The sequence below is a fragment of the Pelodiscus sinensis genome, chromosome 1 (genome assembly GCF_052426305.1).
Source record: "Pelodiscus sinensis isolate ZL-2025 chromosome 1, ASM5242630v1, whole genome shotgun sequence".
In the NCBI taxonomy this organism is placed as follows: Eukaryota; Metazoa; Chordata; order Testudines; family Trionychidae; genus Pelodiscus; species Pelodiscus sinensis.
This window is the reverse complement of record NC_143052.1, coordinates 313342162-313368099: the sequence shown is the minus strand read 5'-3', so window position 1 is coordinate 313368099 and position 25938 is coordinate 313342162. Positions and strand designations below refer to the sequence as shown.

At 42.7% G+C, this 25938-nt stretch overlaps 1 protein-coding gene across 4 annotated transcripts in view; it reads left to right on the top strand.

The window, feature by feature from the left end:
- The window catches only part of LATS2 (large tumor suppressor kinase 2), a 66992-nt gene extending 43354 nt beyond the window's left edge, over window positions 1-23638 (top strand). For all 4 annotated transcript variants that reach the window (XM_089775594.1, XM_089775591.1, XM_089775592.1 and 1 more), the window contains 6 exons: window positions 8267-8399; window positions 13520-15048; window positions 17507-18089; window positions 19086-19268; window positions 20058-20164; window positions 21071-23638. In XM_089775594.1, the coding sequence (XP_089631720.1) occupies window positions 8267-8399; window positions 13520-15048; window positions 17507-18089; window positions 19086-19268; window positions 20058-20164; window positions 21071-21565 (3030 nt within the window). In that variant the 3' untranslated portion in view covers window positions 21566-23638. The remainder of the gene's footprint in view (window positions 1-8266; window positions 8400-13519; window positions 15049-17506; window positions 18090-19085; window positions 19269-20057; window positions 20165-21070) is intronic.
- The last annotated feature ends 2300 nt before the right edge of the window (window positions 23639-25938 follow it).

Genomic DNA, 25938 nt, shown 5'->3' with positions numbered 1-25938 from the left:
ATGAAGCCCGGGATTTGAATTTCCCAGGCTTCATTTGCATAAGCTGGGAGCCGCCATTTTTAAAACCCCGCTGGTTCGAACCCCGTGCAGCGCGGCTACACGGGGCTCGAACTAGGTAGTTCGGATTAGGATTCCTATTCTGAACTACCGGTACACCTCGTGGAACGAACCCCATGTAGCCGCGCTGCACGGGGTTCGAACCAGCGGGGTTTTAAAAATGACGGCTCCCCGCTTATGCAAATGAAGCCCGGGAAATTCAAATCCCGGGCTTCATTTGCAAGTGCGGTATGCCTACATTACCCTCCTAGTTCGAACTAGGAGGGTAGTGTAGACATACCCTTAGTCTTTAAAGTGCCACAGAACTCCACATTGTTCATATAGGATTTTGTCTTGTATGGAACAGGACACTTCCTGTGTGAGCACAGTCCCCAGCACATTGGGCCAGATCCTGAGTGGAGCTCCTGGGTTGCATGAAACTACGAGTACTGGGCACTGGCAACATTTTCCATAGGTGGTGGGGATAATAAAGGCCCAGAGAACACAACTGCTGCTGGCGTACCAAAACTCCCTGGGTCCCCGCCATTGTTATTGCTGACTGGCATGGGAAAGTTCTCCACTGCAGGGAAAGGAAAAGCAGATATCAGTGCTACCTCTCTTTGTTGTATCTGTCTTTCCTAGTGTGAGCAAATTAATAAGTTGATAGCAGCGTCCTGTTAAGTTGGGAGCGGCATCAGTACATTTCTGTAATGGGAAATACAATAATACGCTTCCTGGACAATCCTTCCCCTGCATCAGGCTTACCAGTGCTCCATTGCCAGGGCTGACTGGACTGTGGGGGAGTCTCAACCAAGTCCTGAGTCATGGCATAGCTAGACTTCTCCCATGCCCCCTTGCCCGTTGCCTATCCCCTCTCCTCCACCTTCAGTTCCGCTGCCTCCTTATCCTCTTTTGTGGTTAGGGTTGCCAGTTGTCTGGTATTCACCCAGACAGTCCGGTATTTTCGGCTCCTGTCCGGTAAAAAAATTCAGAGAATATCGGGCACCTAAAATGTCCGATATTTTCTGAATTTTTCCCTGTCCAGGAGGCGAAAATGCCAGGCACCTGGCAACCCTACAAACACTCAGCGCCCAGCCTCTCCCCTCCCCTGAGTCCTCTCCTGGCCCTCAACACCCCCAGCCCCCATGCTTACCTGGGTCCCCAAGGCTACCAGCACAAAATGGCTCCCAGCCAAAAGACCTAGGGGAAGCAATGCTTCTCCTGGGTCTTAGTGCTCAAACTCACCGCTGTTGTCCTGGCTCCTTCCCCACTCTGGCATGATAAATGCAGAAGTGGGGGCCAGCAAGTGTACTCCAAAGTCTTATCTACCAGGCTTTGGTATAAAACTTCCCCCAAAATCTTAAAAACCTAGATCTTGGGAATAAAACTTCTGCTGCCACCACCCAAATATTGATAAAGAAATCAGGGAAAGATCATTTGGGAAATCTCACTCCTATTATAAAAATCAGGACACACAAGTAACCAATGCCAGGTTAATAAAAAGAAAAGAGAAGACTTTTATTATTACAACAATATTCCTGTTGCAGGCATAATGACTAGATGGGAAGGTAACAAAATATACTCATGGAGAAACTCCATGGGCCTAGAACTTAGTTACAAAGAAAAGCCAAAACATCTCTTAAGCAGTGCCAGATATCAGATCCCATACCCAACCCTTAAAACAATAAAGCCTAATGAAACTACCTAAACTTTACCCTATTTACAGAAAATGAAGAATGGTGTCTTGGAGAGAGAAAGAGACATGTTTGTCCCTCTCTATAGCTGCAGAGAACACACCCAGAGAGACAAAAGGAGAAAAGAAAAAAACCCAAATTCCTTTGTCCCAGTTTGAAAGTCCCACCTACATTCCTACTGGTCACTCCACCTGGCTAGGTGTAGTTAACCCCTTAAACTCCAGGCTGCTGGCTAACCCTCATAATCATGACACCTGTTCCTATCCCTGCACTTAAAGGGGACATGCTGTTTTAATGCTGTTTTAATTTAAATATTTTGGGGGGCTTATGTCCTTTTTGTTTTTGTTTTTTCCCCCTCCAACAACTTTGGTTTCTTCCCCCCTCCCCTTTTCCCCCCCTTAAACAGAATTTTTTCCTGGTGGTTTTGGGGGGGGGGGGGGTGGAGGGATGTTTGGTATTTTTGTTTCGACCATCTGGCAACCCTATTCATGGCAGGGGCCTGTGGCTTAGGATCCAGTTGTTTGTAAAAGCTGCAGGTCTACAGCTCAGCAGCTGAGTGACTGTTGGCCTTCCTGGCCCTCTGGTGTGCCTGATGCAGTGCCCTCCCTGTTGTACCCTTCTCCTGCATCCCCCAAGCAAGCTGCTTGTAGATGTCCATATTTCTATAGCTGGTCTGTCTCTGTGCTTGCACATCCCCTTGTCCCCTCAGGCCCAGGAGATCCTGGATCTCCTGTCTACTCCAGACCGGAGCACTCCCAGCATGATCAGCTGGGCTCTTGCACACAGCAACAGAAGACTGCTCAGTGGGCAATCAGGAAAAGGCCTTTCAAAAATGTTTGGGTCTTTAAAAGAGAGGGGAGGCCTTCCTGTCTCCATGATTCCTGGGCAGCGGAGTTCACAGTTGTGACTAGCTAGGTTCCCCCTAAGCTGTGTGGTCATGCAACAGGCTATTTTGGATCACCCAGCCCCTCTGGAGCTGCCAAGGAGAGGAGCCCTTTACCTGGCTCAGCCCAAGTCTGCTGGAACTACCATGGCTGGAGAGAGGTGCTGCAACCGGGGAGAGGAACTCATCCCTTTGCCCCACCCCGCCAGAGCTGCTGCAGTGAAGAGAAGCACCCCTCTCTCCTCCAGCTTAGGTGAGAGAGAGCTGGGGGGGAATCCTCTCTTCCTGCCATATCCCTGAAGCAGCCTGCACCCCTAAAACCTCTCTCTCTCTCTCTCTCTCTCTCAGGAGATGGATTAAGTACAAACACATGGAGCTTGCTGTTTCCCCCACCCCAACAGAAGCCTGCTCTTCCCTCCCTGACTTCCCTTCTCTAGCACCCTCAATACCTTGCTTTTCCCTACCTCCAGGGCCAGAGAAGCTCTGTCCTCCCAAAGTACATGCCTCTGGCGAAATACAGCTAAGAGCTCACTTTGTATGTAACTAGCTTATTGCTGAACTGCATGTAAAGCAGGTTTGCTGTGGGTTGAGAAGAAAATCCATAATGTGTGGATTACAACCTTATTAGAGAACATTTCATAAGGAGAAAAGAAGTTGTATTAAAAAAAAAATCTAACTGGCCTAGTGTTGATCATTTTTTTATAAAAATGGCTATACTGCGTCAGACCAAAGGGTCCATCTAGCCCAATATCCTGCTGCTGACAGTGGCCAATGCCAGATGCCAGAGGGAGGGAACAGAACAGGGAATCATCAAGTAATCCCTTTCCTGTCTCCCATTCCCAGCCTCTGACAGGGGCTAGGGACACCATTCCTACCCATCCTGGTTAATAAGTATTAATGGACCTAACCTCCATGATTTTATCTAGTTCTTTCTTGACTGTGCACAGAGTAAAGAAAAAATTCATTTTGTTTGTTTTAAACCTGCTGCCTATTAATTTCATTTTGTGACCCCTAGTTCTTAAATTGTGAGAATAAATAAATAACTTTTCCTTATTCACTTTTTCCACACCAGTCATGATTCTATATACCTCTATCATATTCCCCCCCCCCCTCCTCTTTTCTAAGCTGTAAACTCTCATTCTTTTCAATCTGTCTTCATATGGGAGCAGTTCCAAACCCCCTAATAATTTTTGTTGCCATTTTCTGAACCTTTTCCAATGCCAAGATATCTTTTTTGAGATGAGGTGACCACATCTGTACACAGTATTCAAAATGTGGGCGTACCATGGTTTTATAGAGAGGCAATAAGATGTTGTCTGGCTTATTCTCTCTTCCCGTTTTAATGATTTCTAACATTGTTTGCTTTTTTGACTGCTGCTGCACACTGAGTGGATGTTTTCAGAGAACTGTCCACAGTGACTCCAAGTCTCTTTTGAGTAGCTATGGCTAAATTAGCCCCATAATGTTGTATGGGTAGTTGGGATTATGTTTTCCAATGTGCATTACATTACATTTATCAATATTAAACTTCATTTGCCATTTTGTTGCCCAATCACTTAGTTTGGTGAAATCTTTTTGAAGCTCTTCACAGTCCACTTTGGTTTTAACTATCTTCAGCAGTTTGGTATCACCTGCAAATTTTGGCACCTCATTGTTTACTACTTTCTCCTGATCATTTATAAATAGGTTGAATAGTATTGTCCTAGTACAAACCCTTGGGGGACCCCACTAGTTACCTCTCTCCACTTTGAAAACTTACCATTTCTTCCTACCATTTGTTTCCTGTCTTTTAACCAGTTACCAATCCATGAGGGACCTTCCCTCTTATCCCATGACAACTTACTTTACTTAAGAGCCTTCAGTGAGGGACCATGTCAAAGGTTTTCTGGATTTCTAAGTACACTGTGTCTATTGGATCTCCCTTGTCCACATGTTTGGAAATAATGATTGGCCATGCATTTCCAGAGGGCTTAACTTCAGGTCTTTGGATCTAAGCCTAATTCTTGTATACTTCAGGTTTCCTTCATGGGAGACTGGTGCAGTGCCTCCCAAAATGGTATATTCTTGTTCAAGGTCAGTTAAGAGGAGAGATTCTTTAATACAAATTCTGTTGCATTAAAGTATTTTAAAATTGTGTGTATCAGTTGGGAAGTTTCCTAAGTAGTTAATGTCATTTTCTGATTGTTATTTTCATCGGTCTTTTAAGCTTCTTGATCCCCAAGCTTATTTTTGTATATACCTTATATCTGTTATTGACTGTCCTCATTGTGTATAGCAGTTTACAGGCAAATATAAAAACAAATTCCATGCTTCAAGAAGTTAACACTCTGATATTAGGCTAAGGAAAATGAGGGGGCAGAATTGGAAGAAGCAGGAAGAGAAGACAGTGGCTTTTAAAAGGAGCAGATACTCCTGTGTGGGATCACAGTCTCCCACAGAGAGTGTAATGTAAACCTTTCATGAATTTCTTGTTTGTTTCACATTTAAAATCATGAATGAAATATTCTGTCAGTGGTGGGATAGGCTGGAAAGGCTAATTCTCCTGTCTCAGTCATCTGTTCTGACGCAATCTTGATTGTTCTCTTTTTCTTGGAGATTTTGTATCTGTTTCCTGCATCTGTCACCCATCCTTACTTCTGAATGGACAATCAACTCATTAATGTTATTTCTGTTGTTAGTTACCCTTGCCAAATTTGGGAGGACCTATTGTCTCATTCAGATGCAGTGTTCTCAGAAGAAGTATTACTTGTATCGTAAACATATTTATCATTGCATTGAAGATAGTTTTGGTGACTAGGAGCTCTTTATATAAAAAATGTTGCTGGACAACCCTGTAGTACAAGAAGAATGCTAGTCTCTGCCAGGATGATGGCCTCCAGCCAGGCAGGAGGCTAAAATGGGGAAAGCCTTCATTGCACGAACTAAGTTAAGTTTATACACTTACATATCCAAATATCTGTTTGCTATCAAACACAGATTTTCCCCATTGGGCACCAGAGCTTAGCAATGACTTCCTTGTGGCAAAGTCTTGCTGTTTCTTGTCTGTCTCAAGGCTTGTGATAGTAGCTTAGGGTCTGGAACCAGCGGTGCTGCTGGACGCCCTGTCTTGAAGTGGTTTTCCTCATCTACAGGATTTATAGCTTGGTTCAGTAGCTATCCACACCACTATACAAATTATTCAGCATTAATGGATAGTGGGGGAGAGAACTAGACCAGGTGATTATCATTGTCTGGTTATACAATCCGCTGTTGCTGCTTTAGACACGTATTCCTCTCTGTACAGCAGCAAACATGGAAGACAATGTCCCCATCTCCTCATATTGGGTCCACACTTTACATAAGATGCTGACATGGGTGGCTGCTAGCGTACTGTACTTTTTACATTAGAACTATTCAATGTCACAGTAATGTGGTCGACCATTTAGATCTCCTTTCTCAGCGTTTTAACAGGTATCAACAATTTTAAAAGCAGGTTTCTTTCCCCTCCCCCCCCCCCCCCCAAGCTATGGCCAATGCTAAGGAAAAGGAGCATAGAAACTGCATGGGGAGCATTTGAACTCTCAAAAGAGAATACATACAATGTAAAGAATGATGTGTGGCTGGGACTGATCTGTTCCCTTGTGATTTTTGTGCACGCTGCCCCTAGCTTATGTTTCTTATTAAAGTCTGGCTGCCCGTGGCAATGTTAGCTTAAAACATCATCAGCTTGGTTTTGCAAACCATAATGCAACGTACAGTATTTGGCTCAATGAAAAGAAAATGATCAGTAGCAAAGTCCCTGATCCAACTCCCATTGCGCTCTATGGGAATCTTTCTGTCAGCCCCGTGGGAGCTGCATTGATTCCTCTGTCTAAAAGAATGTTTTGGCTCTGAAATTACCATCGGTTACTGCACCAACCAGGTTTTTTTTGTTTGTTGGTTGTTGGTTTTTTTGCCTCATCTCTGCTTCTTCTGTTAATAAAAATACTTGCCTGAGGATCAGGTAATTCCATGGTACTTTTTGATTTTAAAAAGTGGAGTAGTTCCTCGGGAACTGAAAATCAGTTTAGCTCCAGTAATTGTTCTGCTCTTTCCCTCTACTCTATGGTAGCTTGTAATCAGCCACTTCCACAAAAAAGAGTTGAGCCTCCATTACTTGTGTTGCCAGACCCTCATGATGTGGCATTATTTGCATAAGCATGCTGTACTTTCATGAATCAACATGATACACTTAGGGCTACAGTTTTGTCTCTAGTCACGTAGGATATATCTACACTGCCATAGAAAATCTATGGCACTGAGTCTGAGAGTCTGGGTCAGCTGACTTGGCTTGTGGGGCTCCTGCTGCCGTAGGGAAGGGTCTAAAATAGCGGTGTAGACATTTGGGCTTGTGTTGGCTTGGGGACCCATCCCCTTTGCGGGGTCTCAGAGCCCTGGAACTTGCTGCACTAATTAGGTCAGTTTTTCTCCTGTCTTTCAGAAGTAGTGAGTGGGGAGAGAACAGTAGCTACTGCTTCCTGAGGAGGTGGATTAACGGTTCCAACAAGAGAACTCTCTCCTGTCGGCTTAGTACAGGCATTCCCCGGTTACGTACAAGATAGGGACTGTAGGCTTGTTCTTAAGTTGAATTTGTATGTAAGTCGGAACTGGTACATATTGTAGGGGAAACTCTAGCCAAACATTTCTCCAGAGCTCAGTTTTATTCTCCCACACCTCACTTCCCTCAGTCCTTTATTCTCAAGCTGAGGTGTCTGCTGAGAAAAGCCGCTCCACATCTCCCTGGTCTGCTGGGGGGGGGGGGGGCGCTAGCTTTGTGTCTCCCTGGTCTGCTGGGGGGAAGCAGCTAGTGCGGGGTTGCCTCACCCCGTTTGTAAGTAGGGATCCGATGTAAGTCGGATCCATGTAACCTGGGGACTGCCTGTACTTCTTCCTTAAAGTGCTACAGCAGCACAAGAAGTTAGGTGCACAGTTGAGATTAGAATCCTGAATCTGAAAAAGTACAAATAACGTTAAACACCAATTCCCAGTTGCTTGCTTCAAACACTAGCTTTCTAGGTTACAGCAAATATATAGCAGTGCTTGTAGGGAAGCCGTATTACTCATCTAAAGAGACCCAAGTTGTTGTAACCCCCACTCTCCACAAGACAAGGTACGGTGGATGGACACAATGTTTATCCTAAATGAACCTTCTGGCTTTTAGCAGGGTTTGCCATTGAAACAGTGCCATTTTATATTACAAGTTTTACTTACGTTTTCTAAGATAAAGTATGAGTCTCATTTTCCTTGTCTATGTTGTTTGAGTTTGTTTTGAACAGCAGTAACATTTAAATTATTTTTTTAAAATTTACTCTAATGTAGAACTCGAGCAAATGAGAAATATTAAAGAACTGTAGTTACCAGATTTGTAGCTATCATTTGGCACATCACAGAACAGCGCAGCCCATTTTGGTAATGGAGTATCAAATACCTTGCCAGAATTTGAATAGTTTAAAAAAAGTTACTGAAGTTATACAAATATTTTGAAAGCATACAAATCCATTTGGTTGTAATCAGCGCTGATTGGGTATGTTACTTTAAATATAAAAAGCCCTGATGATCTCTAGGCTAAGAGATCATTCTTGATTTGTGTGTCTCTGTATGCTTTGCCTCTTACTCCCCTTTTAATTATATTTAGGAGATGGCTGTACGAGCTCTGAAGCAGACAGGCAGCAGAAGCATTGAAGCAGCTTTGGAGTACATTAGTAAGATGGGCTATCTGGATCCTAGAAATGAGCAGATAGTACGTGTAATTAAACAGACTTCACCAGGTAAGCGTAGTTTCCTTTAAATTATAACCCTTTTTCTTGTAATGTATTTATTTTTTAAGTGAATTTGTTGCTGGTGAAAGAGGTGATGAATTGACCATAGTGGACAGGAGGAATAGCAACACCAGCTTCTCCACTTAGTTCTGCCAGTATGCCTCAGCCCTGGGATTGTGTCCACTTTAAGGAGAAAAAGAGCACAAGGCCTTGCATGCACCACAGCAAACTGGACATACTTTCTGTAGCAAGGTCCCTAGATTCTACAACTGCCTGATGTTGTAGACTGGAACTTCCCTGCAACTTTTGCCCTTCAATTATGTTGAATCCATGAGGCGACCGATAGCTCGTCTTCTCAGACCTCCTGTATATCATAGGCCACTAACTTTCACCCAAGAACACCTTTATTGAGCACAGTAACTTGTTTGATTAAATTATAACTTTTGTGTTAGGCTAACGCGTATCTTCCAGAAAGGCATCCAGTCTTAATTTGAAGACATTGAGACATGGAGAATCCATCACTTCCCTTGGCCCTGAGCTAGTTATTCCCACTTATTAAAAATGTATGCCTGATTTACAGAGGTAAAATTGCCTCCTACTCCTTTGTTCCTAGATGTATAACATTGCACATGGCTTTATTAGAATGCATTTTGCTTGAGTGGGCCTAAGTACCAAGAAATCCATTTGCTCTCTGTTAGAGCTGGTTGGGAATCTTTTGACAAAATGTTTGTTGATGGAAGATCCCAATTTGTTTGAAACAAAGTTTTTCCCAGGAGCATGTTAGCTTCAGCAAAGCTTTCATTGAGATGATTTCTTAGGTCTTGGATAGAATTTCTGGTCAGAGAGAGAGAGAACACTACCCTTCCTCCCTGCCTCCCAAGTAACCAATAGCCTAGTGCAGGCCTAGGCAAAATACAGCCCGCCAAGCCACCAGATCCAGCCCACAGAGTTGTGGGGAGCCCCAGGCAGGCTCCCCTGCTTGCCCTGCAGTCCCACACACTGCTCAGAAACTTGGCAGTGAGGCACTTTCTCTTTGAGTCCTGAGGGGAGAGGGGAAGATTCAGATGCTGCTCCCGCCCCCAGCACAATCCCATTGGCCGGTTTTTGGATAGACACTGGCCAGTGGGAGCTGCCTGTTTGAATAACAGACAGCCACAAATCATAACCCTCCTGCTTACTCACTCAAGCACATGGCTGAGCAGGCAGAAACATTTTAAGTCTGCAAGTCTTTAGCTCGGCAGACAAGGAGGCTGGTAAGTCTCCTAGTGAGAACCTGTCTCTGGCATCTCAGCCCTTCCCTTCCCCAACCCTCTGCCCCACGCTCTTGCCCCACTACTCCACATGCACCCATATCCCCTCCCAGATCTGGCACCCCGTCTCCTGTCTGAGATCACAGTCCCCTCCTATCCTAGGTCACATCCCAGAACCCTGCACCCCAGTTTCCTGCCCTGGGTTACAACCACCTCCTTCACCCAAACACCCTCCCAGGCTCCATTCTCCCTCCTTCACCCAAGTCCTTTACCTCAAGTTCCCTTCTGCACCCACAGACCCTGCATCTCCTCCATTAATACCATAGAAGAGTACAGCCCTTGACCATTTTCCAAAATCTTGGGAATGGCTCCCTGTCAAAAATTATTGCCTACCCCGGCTAGTGGAAAACTAATAGCAATCCTCTAAGTCAGGGGAGACCAATCTGAGCCTGAGAAGGAGCCAGCATTGATCTATGTACATTGCCAAAGAGCTACCATAATATGTCAGCAGCCCCTCAACAGCTCCCCTTTCCGTCCCCAGCTCTTCTCGCCTGCTGGCAGCACCTCCCCCTTCCTCTTTGTGCCTCCCGCCCACCATGATCAGCTGTTTCACAGCATGTAAGAGGCTTTGAGGGAAGGAGTGGGAGGATCAGTAGGCTTGAGGGAGGGGAAGAGGCAGGGGTCTTGGGAGTATGGGGCTTGAAGCAGAGCTGAGGGCAGAACAGTGAGCACCTCCAGCACATTGGAGCTACTGGCACCAATTTAAATTTGTAGGTCTCATTTTGTAAACAAGAAGTTTTTAAGTGAGATGAAAATTGAGGATATGCAAGACATCTCCAACTCCTGAAAGGAGTACAGGAGTCTGGAAAGCTTGTGAATTTCTGTTCTATGTGGCTCGACCTATTGGAGGGGAAAGAGAAGTTAGATGGGCTTAACAGTAGGGTTGTTAAGGGAGGAATTCCTCCTTGCTAAGGGAGGAATTTCATCTGTTGTGCGTAACGTAACGTTCTAAGATCTTGCCTGTACTGGATAACTTGTACCTAATTAATTCACAGACTCAGCTTGAAATCAGTGTAATTGCATTGGCACAACCCCCTGATGTAGATGGACTTACACTGATTTAACGTAATGTAGTAACTTTACTCCCCATCCCTCCCAGCTCCAGATCCCTCTAAGGGCACTCAGCTGGTGCAGAGTCTGTGCTGGGGAGGGTGTTAAGACTGGGCAAGTCTGATGCGGAGTAGCTGGGGGAAGGGAAAGGCCCATGGAAGCTATTTCTCCTGTAGGGAATGGTGGAGTGTAGCCACTATGATGCAGTAGTGTAGGGATGAATGGCTTGTGTGGTGACATAATGGCTCTGGGTTCTGCCATGTGTGGGGATGGGCCCTGCTTCTTTTTCTTGCAGAGACTCGCTGCTCTGTCCTTGGCAGGGGCTGCTGCTGTCACTGATGGAGAAGTGCCTCTCCCCCAGCCAGGAAGCTCTGTGTGCAAAGCCCTGAGCCCCTGGCTGGGCAGGGCTGATTAACCCACTGCGGGGCTGTGCAGCTTAAAGGAACCTTGCTATGTACAGGGATGAAGGGGAAGGAGGGTACTAGCAGAGATTTTGTATCCAAGACCCCCTTCCAGGAGTTTTGTGTGTGAGATGATAATTAGGCAAACAGAAGGACAACTGCCAGGCTTCTCTCTCCTTTTTTTAGACGTGGGTGTAAAGCATGTGTAGACAGGGCCTCAAATAATCACTAGGGAGAATTTTAAAATAAAGTTGAAAGATCTGTTTTAATAAACATGCTTTACCTAATGAGTAGGGTGGTGGATTTTTCTTTCTAAGGATATATTAAAATCCTTAGTCCTTGAATGCATATATTCCCTTTGGTAGGTCAGTTCACATTTTTGAAACCCCATTCTTGCAATCTTTCCTGCCTAAAGCTTCTAGTCATCCAGCTGTTTTTCATTTTCTTTTGCTTCCTGATCACATCCTGGTCTCATTTCAACAGAATGCCAGAGTATGGAGACTTCAGGATCAAATCACTACTGCAACTATTTAAAGCCCGTTTCTTTTAAGTTCTATGTCAGCCTTCTCTTTAGTCTCAAAGAAGCCAAACTCAGGTGGGCTTGTGATTGGCATGTGTCTGTTTGACATGCCAGAAAAACATTTTGGTTTGTTTGGTATTAAAGTGCTTATGCTATGTTGTGTAACCTCCTGCAATTGATTAGATGACATACAGGCTTTGCTGGAAACATTTAGATTACCAGTGTGAGCATTTAAACCCTTGCTTCAGAGATTCCCAGTTATGGTCTAGGGCATGTACATTTTCAAATCCTTTTCCTTTCTTCATATGGTTTTAACTTTAATATTAAAATTGATAGCACATTTTTAGCATTCAACTGTGAATGCCAAATGGAGTGTATCTGACATTAGATATGGATGAGACCGAAGGAGCGTATGCACAAAAACCAGTGTTCTCTATGGCTGTATTTGGTGGACACTACAAAATACACTAAGATGCAGCTTCAGATTTTTCCATATTAGATAGGAGGAAGTGGGCAAAAATCATTTCCAGTGAGCCATGTACTTAGTACTTCTATGGACCCAAACACTCTTCCGTCTGATCAGTTTTGCTCTCCCGGGATATTGTAAATTCCATCTCTGTGCCAGCAAGTTCCCATGCACAGCTCCAAAGAACAGCAATGTTCCCACAGCAATGGGTCCCTGATGGGGAAGCAGCTTCAGTTTGCAGCCAGTGCTCCCTGTGTGCCAGCAGAGATGCTGAGTTGATCTACTGCATCAGTGCCGCCCCAAGCCACGTCCCCTTCTAGGCTAGTGCCAGCCATTTTTCTGGCTGTGCTGTCCCAGCACAACCCCACTTCTACATGGAAGATCTCTGCTCCCACATCCATACATATTCCTGTAGACCTTCTCCAGGGGGATAACTGGCACTGGCATAAGCCACAGTAAGCCCTTGATGATTTTGTCCCTGTATGTTATCACAAAAAAAACCCCCAACAACAAAAAACCAACGAACCGAACCAAACCAGCTGCATGCAATAGGAGACTTAATTTTATTACATAATGAGATGTTGGCCAGTTTTATTTGGTAGCACAATGTTCTGAATGTCAGTGTCGTGGGGTAGAGGCTGCTTCTTTGCATGTGTTTTATGCACATAGATATTAGGGATGTAAAATCCCACTTAATCAGTTAACCAGTTAAATGGAATCCTGTAGGCAGAGGGCCACTCCAGCCCAGCTAGGTTGGAACAGCCCTCTACCCATGGTACAGTGGGTCCAGCCAGGCTGGAGTGCACCCCCTGCCTGTGCTGCGGTGGGCCCGGCTGGAGTAGCCGTGCTGTGGGCTGCTTCAGCCAGGTTGGGTCTACTATGGGCAGGAGCTGCTCCAGCTTAGCCAGGCCGTTCATTAACCAGGTAAATAATGGTAGTAATGTTTTAAATTGTGTTCTGCTAGCCTGTTAGTGTTCTCTTCTCCCATTGGTGCAGCACATGTAGACTGCAACATGTAAGGTTCTTTGGACCTCAGATCTGCTGCTCCCAGCATTTTGTGATTCATGACTCTGATACTGTTCAACTTTTAAATCCAAGCTGTAGTAGTGTAACCTGATGATTCAGTAACTAACATATCTGAGCTTCTGATTTCATTGTATGATAAAACCAACAGTGATTCATATAGCGAAAAGTGCTATATACCTGCTGTTTATTATTAATAATACTACTTAGTGCTTCAAATGATCAGAGAGTTTAATCTAGTTTGGTTTGCCTTTGGTAACACTAAAGAGATACAAAAATGTGTGTATACATGGGTGGATTATGTAATATAATTTGTTCAGATGAATTGTTTCCTAACATTCTTTTGTCTTTTTATAAAGGAAAGGGTATTGTGCCAAATAACGTAGCCCGCAGGCCAAGCTTTGAAGGATCAAACGAATCTTTTCCGTCCTATCATCAGATCAGTAATACAGCTTATGAAGGGACAAGCTTTGGAGCAGAAGGTGCAAATATTCTTAGTGAAGTTCCCAGGACATACATGGACTATTTACTCTCTGCTTCGCAGTCTGCATCCATGAATGCTCCAATACAAAGACCTTCGGGAGTAGGCTCTCTCAGCACACCTGGTAGCCATCAACAAAAAACATATTCTGCAAATATGGACTCTCCTGTGATTAATTATCCAGTGACTAATCACAGCAGTCAAGCTTTACAGCTACAAGCTACACATGGCTCAAGCAGTCCACATTACAGCAGGCAGCATATGATGGTGCAGGGGGAACCTATGGGGTATGGTGTTCAGCGGAGTCCGTCTTTCCAAAATAAGATGCAGCAAGAGGGAGGTTATGCAAATCTCCCAAATATAGGGACAGTTCAAAATAACTCTGGTCACACATTTCAGCAGGCTCCAGCCAGTCTGTATATACATACTCATCACAAACAAACAAGCCCTTCCTCTCACCAGATGCATGTGATAGCCAGAGGTCCAGCGTTTGCTAATGACTTTTCAGATAGCCCACCACAGAATCTAATAGCTCCATCTAGAAATAGCTTGAACATGGACCTGTATGACATGAATAATCCTCAAGTTCAGCAGTGGCAAACGGCAACACTGTCACATCGTGATTCTTTACAAAACCCAGGGTTAGAAACCTCCCCACGGCAACATGTATCCTTCAGACAGGATGCCTCAGTGCCAAGCAGAACTAATTCCTTTAACAACCACCAGCAGCAGCAAATGCCGGTATCTATAAGACAGGTTCCTCCAGGAAAACCTGATCCTTCAATTACATCTCCAAATACTATTACAGCAGTCACAGCTGCTCATATTCTCCAACCTGTGAAGAGCATGAGAGTGATGAGACCTGAGCCTCAAACAGCCGTTGGGCCTTCCCACCCTGGCTGGCTACCTGCACAGCCCCCCACTGGGGATGGCCTAGAAATGATTGAACAGCACCCACTTCCTGTTGGAGGAGCTAATGCCTACCAACTAGATGTTGATTACAGTAATCAGGAGCCACGGTGTCCACCACCACCATATCCTAAGCATCTGTTGCTTCCCAGTAGTTCTGAGCAATTTGATATAAACTGTTTGTGCATGGGTGTAGAACAGACCCTCCGTGGAGTCCCCAGTTCAATGTGCAATAAAACTGAGGAGAATGGTGAAAGAAATGACAAATGCAGTAAGAATGCTAAAGTAGAAAAAACAAGCAAGGATAAAAAGCAGATCCAGACGTCTCCTGTGCCAGTGCGAAAAAACAGTAAAGATGAGGAAAAAAGAGAATCCCGAATTAAGAGTTACTCACCATTTGCCTTCAAGTTCTACATGGAGCAACATGTGGAGAATGTCTTAAAGACCTACCAGCAAAAAATCAACAGAAGATTACAGCTGGAGCAAGAAATGGCCAAAGTAATTTTATTTATTTTGTTTTAATACAAGTAAATTACGGTCAGATGGGTATAGGAGTAACATTAATCACTTGAAACATTAATCACAGAATAAAATGTTCAAAATAAGGTGCTTAAAGTTAGGCTTCTGTGGGAATTACAGGTGCTCAGCACCTCTTATATCCAGTCCACTTTTATTTAGGAGTCTGTGTATTTCAGAGTATATTTTAGGCACCCATGTTATAAGTTTTGGTTGTACATATGCTAATACGATTTTGTACCCCAAAAATGCTGTTAAAAAGCACAAAGTTTGCTTGGGCAAGAACTTGTAAGCCAGGAGATACTAAAGCAAAGGTTACACTTGCAACACCCTGTGGAGCACTTGCTTCAGCCTTAAAGTCTACAGAAGCTCTTCTTTTTATTCCTCGATCTCCATACTACTATTAGTATATATGAAATGTTTCTGACAACAAGTGAAACTTTTGAAAATTTCAAGCAACTGGAAACTGGAGATCAAACTAGAAATTGATACACACCCAAAGCTATAGTGTGAAATGACTAGCACCTTTCTGTTTTCTGTATTTAATTTAAATTCAAAGGGAGGCCATTTTTAATAGATAATTAATAATGGCCCACTCTTGTAAAGACCTCAACTCCCATTGTAGTCAATTGAACCAGGTGGTAATATTGTACAGGAAAATCTCAACATTGCAGCCAGGAGTTAAGTAATAGCCTGTAAAATACATATGAAAGGTTCTGGTTCTCAACCAGAGGTCTGGGCTCTCCTGGGATGTCATGAACAGGTTTCAGGAGGTCTACCAAACATGGCTGGCATTAGAATCATTAGGACCCAGGACAAAAATCCAAAGTCCCACCACTCAGGACTGTAGCCTGGGCCCCACTTCTGGAGATTGAAGCCAAAGCCTGAGCAACTTAGCTTCATTGCATCTACTGTGGCGTTCGGCCCTGGACAGTTGCTCCTTGATACCCCCTAATACTGGTCCTGACTTTCATATGCAGAAAAATAGTTGTGGTACAGGTGGGTTGTGGAGTTTCTATAGCATGTACTTGGGGGGAGAAGGAGAGGGCTTCAGAAAGAAAAAGATTGAGAACCACATTAGCAGTGCAGGATTCCCATAGCAAACTGTAGTTTGTTGCCTCGTTTGGGTTTTAGTGTACAGTAGGGATATAAAGGACTAGTGTACAGTAGGGATGCAAATGCTTATTGGCTGGTTGACTAGTCACTCCCCCATCCCCTTGCTGCCTCGATCAGATAGAGGTATCAAGGGGGGGGGGGGGAGAAGAGGTTACTTAAAAGTGGCAGTGCTGTATGGAGCCTGGGTCAGCTGTTCCATGTGGCGCTGCCACTTTGAATGCTGCGGGGAGCCTGGCATCGGGCTCCTCGCGGCATTTCAAAGCAGCAGCGCTGTGTGGAGCCCCAGATCAGCTGGGGACTTCCCAGCTGACCCCAGGCTCCGTGCGGCGCTGCCACTTTGAAATGTTCAAGAGTCCCCAGTAGGGGCTCTTGTGCATTTCAAAGCGGAAGAGCACGTGTGGAACCTGGAGTCAGTGGGACTTCTCGCTGGCCCTGGGCTCCATGCAGCGTTCCAGTTTTGAAATGTACAAGATCCCCTGCTGGGACTCTTGTACATTTCAAAGGCGGAACATGGAAGTGCTTATTGAGTAGTCGATGAAAATTCCATCGACTAGTCAACTAGCAAATTAATTGCTTCTTAACATCCCTAGTGTTCAGTCTCCTGTGATGAATATGTTTAAAAATGTCAGAATGTTAGGGCTAGAGCATCCCACAGGAAAGGGACTTTTACAGAGAATACTGCACCAGCAGGCCCCTCACATATATAATAAAGGAATCAAATTCGGGGTCTCTGCTGATTGCATCTGTAGCAAACGGGTACAGGGAGAAAGGTAGTCTCATGACTAGGCAGGTCCCATTTAGGACTTCAGAGGTCAGAATCAATACCTTAAACTCCACCCAGAAAGCCATTGCAGATAACAAAGTATTGATCGTATATGCTACCACAGAATAGCACCACTTACTAAGTGGAGTGCTACATCTTGCACCAGTTTAAGTTTTTGAATAAGTTCAAGGTGTAATTTCATGTGAGGCATACAGCAGCAATAGATTTCAGGATGACAAAGGCATGGATTAGAGTAGCAAGGCCCATACCGGAAAGTAGCAGTTATAATCTCTTTTAAAATACATTTCTCCTGCCAGTCACTGCGGAGGCACTTAATTCAGAGTTCAATTTATAGAAAATTGAGATAATAGGGTCAGGGCACAGTGAATTGCAAGTGTTTCAAAAAATATAAATACAGACATAGAGCAAACAAATTCATATCTCTCTTGTGGGTTATGGTTACATTTCTCCTAACCATATGCTTTCAAAATGCTAGTTTGATTGGTCTCTGCCTATGAGTGTAATTATGCTGGTTGTTCTGGTTTCTTTTTTCTTATAAAGGCTGGTCTTTGTGAAGCAGAGCAAGAGCAAATGAGGAAAATTCTCTACCAAAAGGAGTCCAACTACAACAGACTTAAGAGAGCCAAAATGGACAAATCTATGTTTGTTAAAATCAAGACACTGGGTATTGGTGCTTTTGGGGAAGTGTGCCTTGCCTGCAAAGTGGATACCCACGCCCTCTATGCCATGAAAACCCTGCGAAAGAAGGATGTACTGAATCGTAACCAGGTGGCTCACGTCAAAGCAGAAAGGGATATACTTGCTGAAGCAGACAATGAATGGGTGGTTAAACTCTATTACTCTTTCCAAGATAAAGAAAACTTGTATTTTGTGATGGACTATATCCCAGGTGGGGATATGATGAGTCTGCTGATACGGATGGAGGTCTTCCCAGAACATCTAGCTCGGTTTTATATTGCGGAGCTCACTTTGGCCATAGAAAGCGTACACAAAATGGGATTTATCCATAGAGACATCAAGCCTGACAACATTTTGATAGACCTTGATGGGCATATCAAACTGACTGATTTTGGACTCTGTACTGGATTCAGATGGACTCACAATTCAAAGTACTATCAGAAAGGTAGTGTTCTTATACATACTGTTTACTATAGGGAGTTGTATTATTTCATCTTGAAATAGATAGTGGTCGCTGCAAATGTGGTAGCACAGAATAGATTAAACTTTTATACATGGTTAAGGGGAATAGGCTTAAGCCAGTTGCTTGGTAACTTTCATATTAAATTGCCATATTTTGGGGTATGTAAACACTTAAAAACAAACAAAAAAAAACCAACAACAAAACAACCCAAATCTCAGGGCAGCAATTTTCAGAACTATGGTATTCAGCCTTGGACTCTGGATGTGCTAAAAAGAGCCATGCAGTTCTTCAGACTAGGGTTCTGAAGTCTGGGGAGAGGGCGGGCTTCACACTGTGAGCTACAACCCAAGCCTGGGTGTCTACACAATTATTTTTAGTGTCATAGCATATGCCCTACAACCTAAAGTTTGTAGGCCAGGGTTGTGAGATTTATTGCCACTTTTTTCCCCTGTGAAAAATACCCTTGGTGTTTATCTTTTGCTTTCAACAACTTCTAGTTTGTCTTTATGAGTAACTTAAACTGCTGCAATAGCAGCAAATTTCCAGTTCTTGCTGGATTTGGGAGGATCACTACTGAGGGTGAAAGGAGCTTATCATAAACTAATTTGATAGCTTTCTGGCTACTGTGATAATATGCATGCCACTGATCAGGAATGAACAGTGTCTGAATAGTATTCATAGGGCAAACGGTACAGATATCCCAAACGTATTACAGCCATCTGGTCTTTACTTGTGAATGTATTTCTAGAAGGTTTAGTAGGAGACTGAGAAGTGGGGCCCATTATAGAAAACTAGCCAAAAGGGGAGAATTTTGAGAAAGTGAAACATGAGGTTTAAACTTTCAGACTCCTCTAGAGAGGGGAACTAGAGTCTGGTATAATTAGCCATTTAGTAATTTATTTTTCTCTTTAGTTGACAGTTGTTTTGTTTTTTAAGTGATTCAATTAAAATAATTTTTTTTTTTTTTCTGTTTCAAAGGGACCCATAGCAGACAAGACAGCATGGAGCCCAGTGATCTTTGGGATGATGTGTCCAACTGTAGATGTGGAGACAGGTTGAAAACCTTGGAGCAAAGAGCCAAAAAGCAGCATCAGAGATGTTTAGCCCACTCATTAGTTGGGACGCCTAATTACATAGCTCCTGAAGTACTGCTTCGCAAAGGTAATAGAACACCTAGCACAATTTTGAGGATGTAAATGACTAGTTGACTAGTCATTTTTCTCCCCACCTTGCTACCTCTCTCAGAAAGAGGCAACAAGAGGGGAGAAGAAGAGGTGCTTCAAAGCAGCAGCACTGCACGGAGCCCAGGGTCAGCGAGGGAGTCCCAGCTGGCCCCGGGCTCTCCATGACGTTTCAAAGTGGCTGCGCCATGTGGAGCCTGGAGTCAGGTGGGGACTCCCCTGATGACCCCAGGCTCCATGTGGCGCTGCCGCTTTGAAATGCCTTGGGGAGCACAGAGCCAGTGGGGGACTTGCTACACTTCAAAGGAAGAAGCGCCCTTATCGACTAATCAAATAGTCGATGCAAATTATAATGCCCTAGGGATATCTCCTGTCCAGGATTTCAAGCAAAAAAAGAAAACCCTTTCACGTTTTACACTGAGCATAAGGTCAGGACTTGGCGATAAAATGCTTGCTCTGTCCAGTCATATGTTCCCTCTCAGCCCTCAGTCAGCAGTGTCATGCCTAAAGATATGGGAAATGGACTCTAGCTGCTAGAATTAGGATTTCTTTGCTTTCAGGAGTAGAATTTGGGTCAGTCAGCAGAAGACACACAAGAATATGGATTTTGAGTAACTTATATTTAGGTCACTGACTAAGAATGAGAAGGTGTGAGAGAAGATGAAACCTTGTGCTGTGTTTTTCTGTATTATTTAAATTGGAAGAGGAAACCACGTCTATATTCCAGTTCTTATTGGTTGCGGGACACTGTCTTTTGGTTGTCTTCCAGGGTATACTCAGCTGTGTGACTGGTGGAGTGTTGGAGTGATTCTCTTTGAGATGTTAGTGGGGCAGCCTCCCTTTCTGGCCCCCACTCCCACAGAAACCCAACTAAAGGTAAGTTAAAGCAGAATTCCAATTAAACTTTATTTTTATTTATTGACTGCCCCTGTATCTGAGTGTGTCACAGACATTAATTTATCCTCATATCACTACTATGATACGTTACCCCATTGTATAGAGAGGGCAGAGAGAAATTAAAAGCTTTATTTTTCAGGGATGTTGAGCAATCACAAATCTCCAAGTCAATGGCATCTTAAAAAAAAGATCAGGCCAAAACTTGTGGTGCTGGGAATGAAACTCCTGTATACCGCTCCAGGGCCTTAACCACAAGTTCATCCTTCTAGCCTCCCAGGGACTGAATATCACATTTTAGCAACTCCTTTCTAAAACACTTAAATGTTTGTGTTTAAATTCATTTTTTCTCCTGTCCATAATCCAGTGGTATTTCCTTGTTCACTAACTACATCCCAGAAACACAGTTCTGTGACACATAGGTTGCATGTGTTGTAGTCTGGGAATATTTTAGTGATCCAAAAACAATTTCACAGAGTGGGAAGAGGGGCAGAACAGGAAAAACTTTTTAAAAACAAGTTAAATTTATACTTCCTCTTCTTTTTCGGCTTAGAATACCCTGTACGCTCTAGCCTGTGAGAAGCATTCAGCACTTACATTTCAGAGCTAAAATCTGTTTCTTTTTAGCTTTGCAGCTGTTTTGTAATACTTGTACAGCAAACTGTATCAAATCTTAGTTCCTGTTTTTCATGTCCTTTCCTACCAATTTTTCCTGTACCGCTCACAGTGAGCTGTATATTTGCATACTGTCATCAGACCACTGGATTCTTGCTGTTCTAAAGTAAAAATTGTGGATGTGAGTAGACCTTTTAGCTCAGTCAGCATTGACAAATGAAGAGCTTTTGGTACAAAAGATTAAAAGATGTTGAATATCTTTCCCCTCTTCAGGTGATAAACTGGGAGAGCACGCTGCACATTCCCTTGCAGATCAAGCTAAGCCCCGAGGCAAGTGATCTTATCACCAAGCTCTGCTGTGCTGCTGAGGATAGACTTGGAAGAAGTGGAGCAGATGATATTAAGGCCCATCCTTTCTTTAACTCAATAGACTTCTCCACTGATATCCGCAGACAGACAGCTCCTTACGTTCCAAAGATCAGCCATCCAATGGACACCTCAAACTTTGACCCAGTTGAAGAAGAAAGTCCTTGGAATGACACTAGTGGGGACAGTACGAGGACATGGGACCCACTAGCCTCTTCAAACAATAAACACACAGAGCATGCCTTTTATGAGTTTACTTTCAGAAGGTTTTTTGATGACAATGGATATCCATTTAGATACCCAAAGCCTTCTGGAATTGAATCTAGCCAGTCTGAGAAGTCTGATACCGAAAACAAAGATGTGGTAGATCAGACTGGAGCCTGTCAACCAGTATATGTGTAAATTATTGTACTGAGTACTCCAGAACCTTTTTCACAAGTAGAAATTTGGGCCTTTAGCTCACCATTTAAGACCTGATCTTGCAGTTCTTATTCAGGCATAGCTCCAATTGAGGCCATTGTGAGTCAGGGGAGTCAAAGGTTGCAGGACCAGGTCCTAAATGAGCATTCTAAGTTAAGGTCGGTTTCATTGTAAATAGCTATGTTGATAATTACACTTGAATTCCTGGTTTTTACCAAATTCTGCAAGGCCAGCAGCCTAGCCTTGCCAGGCCTATTTTTGTTTGAAGTCATCCTCTACTCTGATCAGCATTTTACAGACTTTCACAATGTTATTTTTTAAATGAGTAAAGAGCACTTATTTTGTTTATTGCAGTTTTTTTCCTACTAAATTATAGGGATTAATTTTGACAAATCATGCTGCTGTTCTTCTTTTCTACGTTTTTATTTTATCCATGGCACTTACTTCACATTTAGGAAAAATGCATAAAGCTGAAGAACATGTGATGAAAGGTTTCTGTGCAATAATGTTAAGAAATTAAAACAAAAACTGCTCTCTAATTTTCTAAATTTACAGATGCCATTTTATTCACACCGTGATTTTTATTTTTATTTTGATTTGTATTTTCCACATTTCAAAGTTGTGACATAACTTAAAGCTGCTTTATTTTTTTCTGCCTGTTGGGGTGTAATAGAAAGTGTGAGTAAGTGACAATTTGGGTGTGATTTCAGTGTCTGGTGTGTGAAGAATGTTGCATGAGCAGTGTTTTTCTATATGAAATGGCCGTTTCTTGCCATTCACAGGCAGGTCCTGTGAATCTGTTTTTACTGAGGGTCTAAAATTAGACCATTTTAAACCTGTGTTGATGTGTGGATGATTTTCTCTTTTATGATTGTATCCAATATTAATTTTGGACTAATTGCAAAGTTATAACTGATTAGTGGTTTTTGTGGTCTTGATGGACTAGGCCAATTTTAGTAAACATGTATCATCTGCGCACACATCTCCCTAAGGAGAGTGATTTTCAAACCATTATTTACAGTTTCCTTGTGGCAACAGTCTAAATCTAGCTCATTCATGCAGAGTGATCAGTAGTTAAAACTTCACAGTTTAACACTCACTATCTGTAACACATTGTATCCAAGCTAAAATATTTAGGTCCACATTTTCAAACATTAATGCTTAAATCCATATTTAGAGTCCTAAATGCAAATTACTTTTATAAAAGGTGTTGAGCACCTACAACTCACAATGACATCAGTGAGATTTGTGGGTGCTCAGCACTTTAAATATAAGTGGCCTGATTGTGTTGTGCCAACTTTAGGCACTAAGGTTTGAAAATGTTAGCATTGCTAGAAATTTATTCTATCCTGTTGTCTCTTCCATTGAAATACTGCTGTGATGGAACACAACAGTCCCTCATTCCTATCAAAGGATAGGCATATTTTGAAATATCAATCTTTGTTAAAACATGTATTTTTCTTATATATATATATAGACGTGAAAATTATTCAAAGTGATATTGGAATACTAAAGATAATTAAGCCATACATATTTACTTTTATTATATATAACTAAATAGATAAACAAAAAAATCTTAATTCAGATTAGTGTAATAGTCCTATTTAAGTGATTGACATCATAACATTGAGGAAAACACTCCTTCAGTGTGTCTTTGCTTTATTATTATTTTATTTTAAATCTGGAGCTTCAGACTTTTTCCATATATTACTCCACATATTATTCCTTAATGTTTTTAGCATAGCCTATCCTATCCATTGTTTAGAAGTCTAAGCAACAACACACATAAATTAACAAGTTTGGAAGAAACAAAAATGATTGTGTATTTGTTTACATGTATGAAAGGAGTGCTATGCGGTATGCAGTGCTTGTGTTGTGACAGTCCATGTAAAATTCAGTATTACTGCTTTGTTTGTTTGTTATTTACATCTATCTGACATTCTTTCATGTGGTAGGTTCTTTCTCAGGAACTCAATTTAACTGTTATTTATTGATATATCATTGCCTTTGAAAGCTTCTACTGGCACAATTTATTATTAAAAAAACTGAATCAAAGTCTAGCTTCATTGTGTGTTCTTGCAATGATCGTTTCTGTGTGTTTGTACTCTGAGGCTAGTTTGTAATGTAGTGGCGGAGTTGAGGCATAAAATGCAGATGGAGGTCTCAGCTTTCTTCAAACTTGAATCCAACATTTGGCTTAGATCCTTCTATATATGTTGGCCAGTATCTTCTCTATTCTCACAGCTAGTTTCTTCTTTAGACTTAGCCCTTAGTTGAGGAGTCTGCTGGCATGGAAAAATCACTAGCTGGCGTAAAGCCACCATGATTGTGTCTTTTATATTTTCTATCCTCAGTATAGTGGGCAAAGGCTTGAGCATGGTGCCACTGCACTAGGCCAAATCTCAGCTGGAATGCTGGTCCTTTGAGACTGTAGCTAGTTGGCTTTGTGTAGAGGAGCCCCATGAATGACACCGATAAGGAAGCCAATGGTATACTGGTCCCAAGATTGAGAGCCACAAATGGTTCTTTGTAATCATGATTTCAGCTGGACAAAATGGATTCTGGACACAGCTGAGAAAATCTGGTCCAAAGTCCTTTATTGAGGAGGAGGGAAGGCTACTGATGTCACTACCATGGTTCCCTGAATGAACACTTACCTTGTTTCAGTGTGTACTATTGATCTGGTCTCTAGTGTCCTGGATTGAGCCTGCAGAAACTGTATGAATGAAAGAACAAAAAACAAATGAAGACATACTACAGAGGGAAAATTTTTAGCAGTGATACTTTTGGATCTTTGTTGTCAGCAGAATCTCTGACATCCCTATTCAATTTTGACCTGCTACAATGGAGGCATGCCAAAAGGCTGATACTCCAATCTTAAATTTCTCTTCCTTTTTGTGCTGCTATATTACATTCATTCTTGCACAGTACTTTGGAATATGAACTCTTCATCATGCACTGAGTTGAAAAGAGAAGATTATAGGAACTTCTGTGGTCATACTCCTCTCAAACTTTTTGCCATTGCAATGTGTAGCAAACATGCCTCAGGTAAACCTTCATATAAAGGATTATTTTTCATCAGTACCATTAAATACCTCTGTTTTGCAACTGTTTGCAGTTTTTCTTCTTCACCTCATGGCACTAACTCAGAGTATTTAAAACATATCCCTAGTATTCCCAGCATTGTGTATTGGTATTTTAAATTAACACAGCTTTCATAGGTACAGTCAAATGTGATCATCTCCTGCATACCACTGGTGATAGGAGATCCGTGAATTAATTCCTCTTTAAACTAGAGCGTATCTTTTAGAAAAACATCCAGTCTTCATTTTTTACAAATGCCAGGGATGGAGAATTCACCATAGGCCTTGGTAAATTGTTGCAGTGTTTAAATATCCTCACTGTTTTATTTCAATTCTCAATTTGTCTCACTTAACTTTCAGCCATCGATTTTTGTTTTCCCTTTGTCTGCTAAATTGAAGTGCCTTCCATTCTCAAATTTCTGTTCGTGTACAGGTTGTACCTCTATAGTCTGGTACCCTTGCGACCTGAACCAGAGAATTTGCTAGACCACAGGTAGTCACTATTGCCTAGCAGCATTACCAACACATCCACTGCTTACTAAGCTCCGAGAAGACATTTAGGTGTAAATTAGAGTTAAATAACAGCAAAGAACACTGAGAGCCAGGACTGGTGGCTGTAAATGAACATTATGGGACTGTGGGAAAGTTGGCCACACCCGTGATAAATGGACATCTGGCTAACCAAAATAATGCTGGACCACAGATGTTTCCGAACTAAGAAGTGCCAGTCAAGGGAGGTTCAGTCCAGTACAGGTTGTGTGTACACTGATAACCAGGGAAAAATGGGTACCAAAAGATTGTTTGCTCTTGCTTTCAGGCATGGAGGAGATAAGTGCATTATGGGAAGCTGACGACATGTAGCAGAACCATCCACTGCAATGTTTTTGTCTCATTAAGCACTGGGAGCCTAACTCAGAATGCAAAGAGGCGGCAGGAACTGTGGGATAGCTACCCGCAGTGCATCGCTGTCAAAGTTGAAGGTAACCACACTACTGGGGATGCACTCAGTCGACCTCATGTGCCCATTGAGGACATGCATCCTTGATTTTGTCAATTCTGGTGCTAAAAAATCAACCGTACTAATTTTGTAGGGTAGACATACCTTAGGCTTACTTGCCTATAATTGCCAAGGTTGCATCTGGAGCCCTTATTAAAAATTTGTGTCACATTAGCTATCCTCCAATCATCTGGTAAAAAAAACAATTTAAATGAATAATTACAAACCACGGTAGTTCAACAATTTCACATTTGAGTTCCTTCAGAACTCTTGGG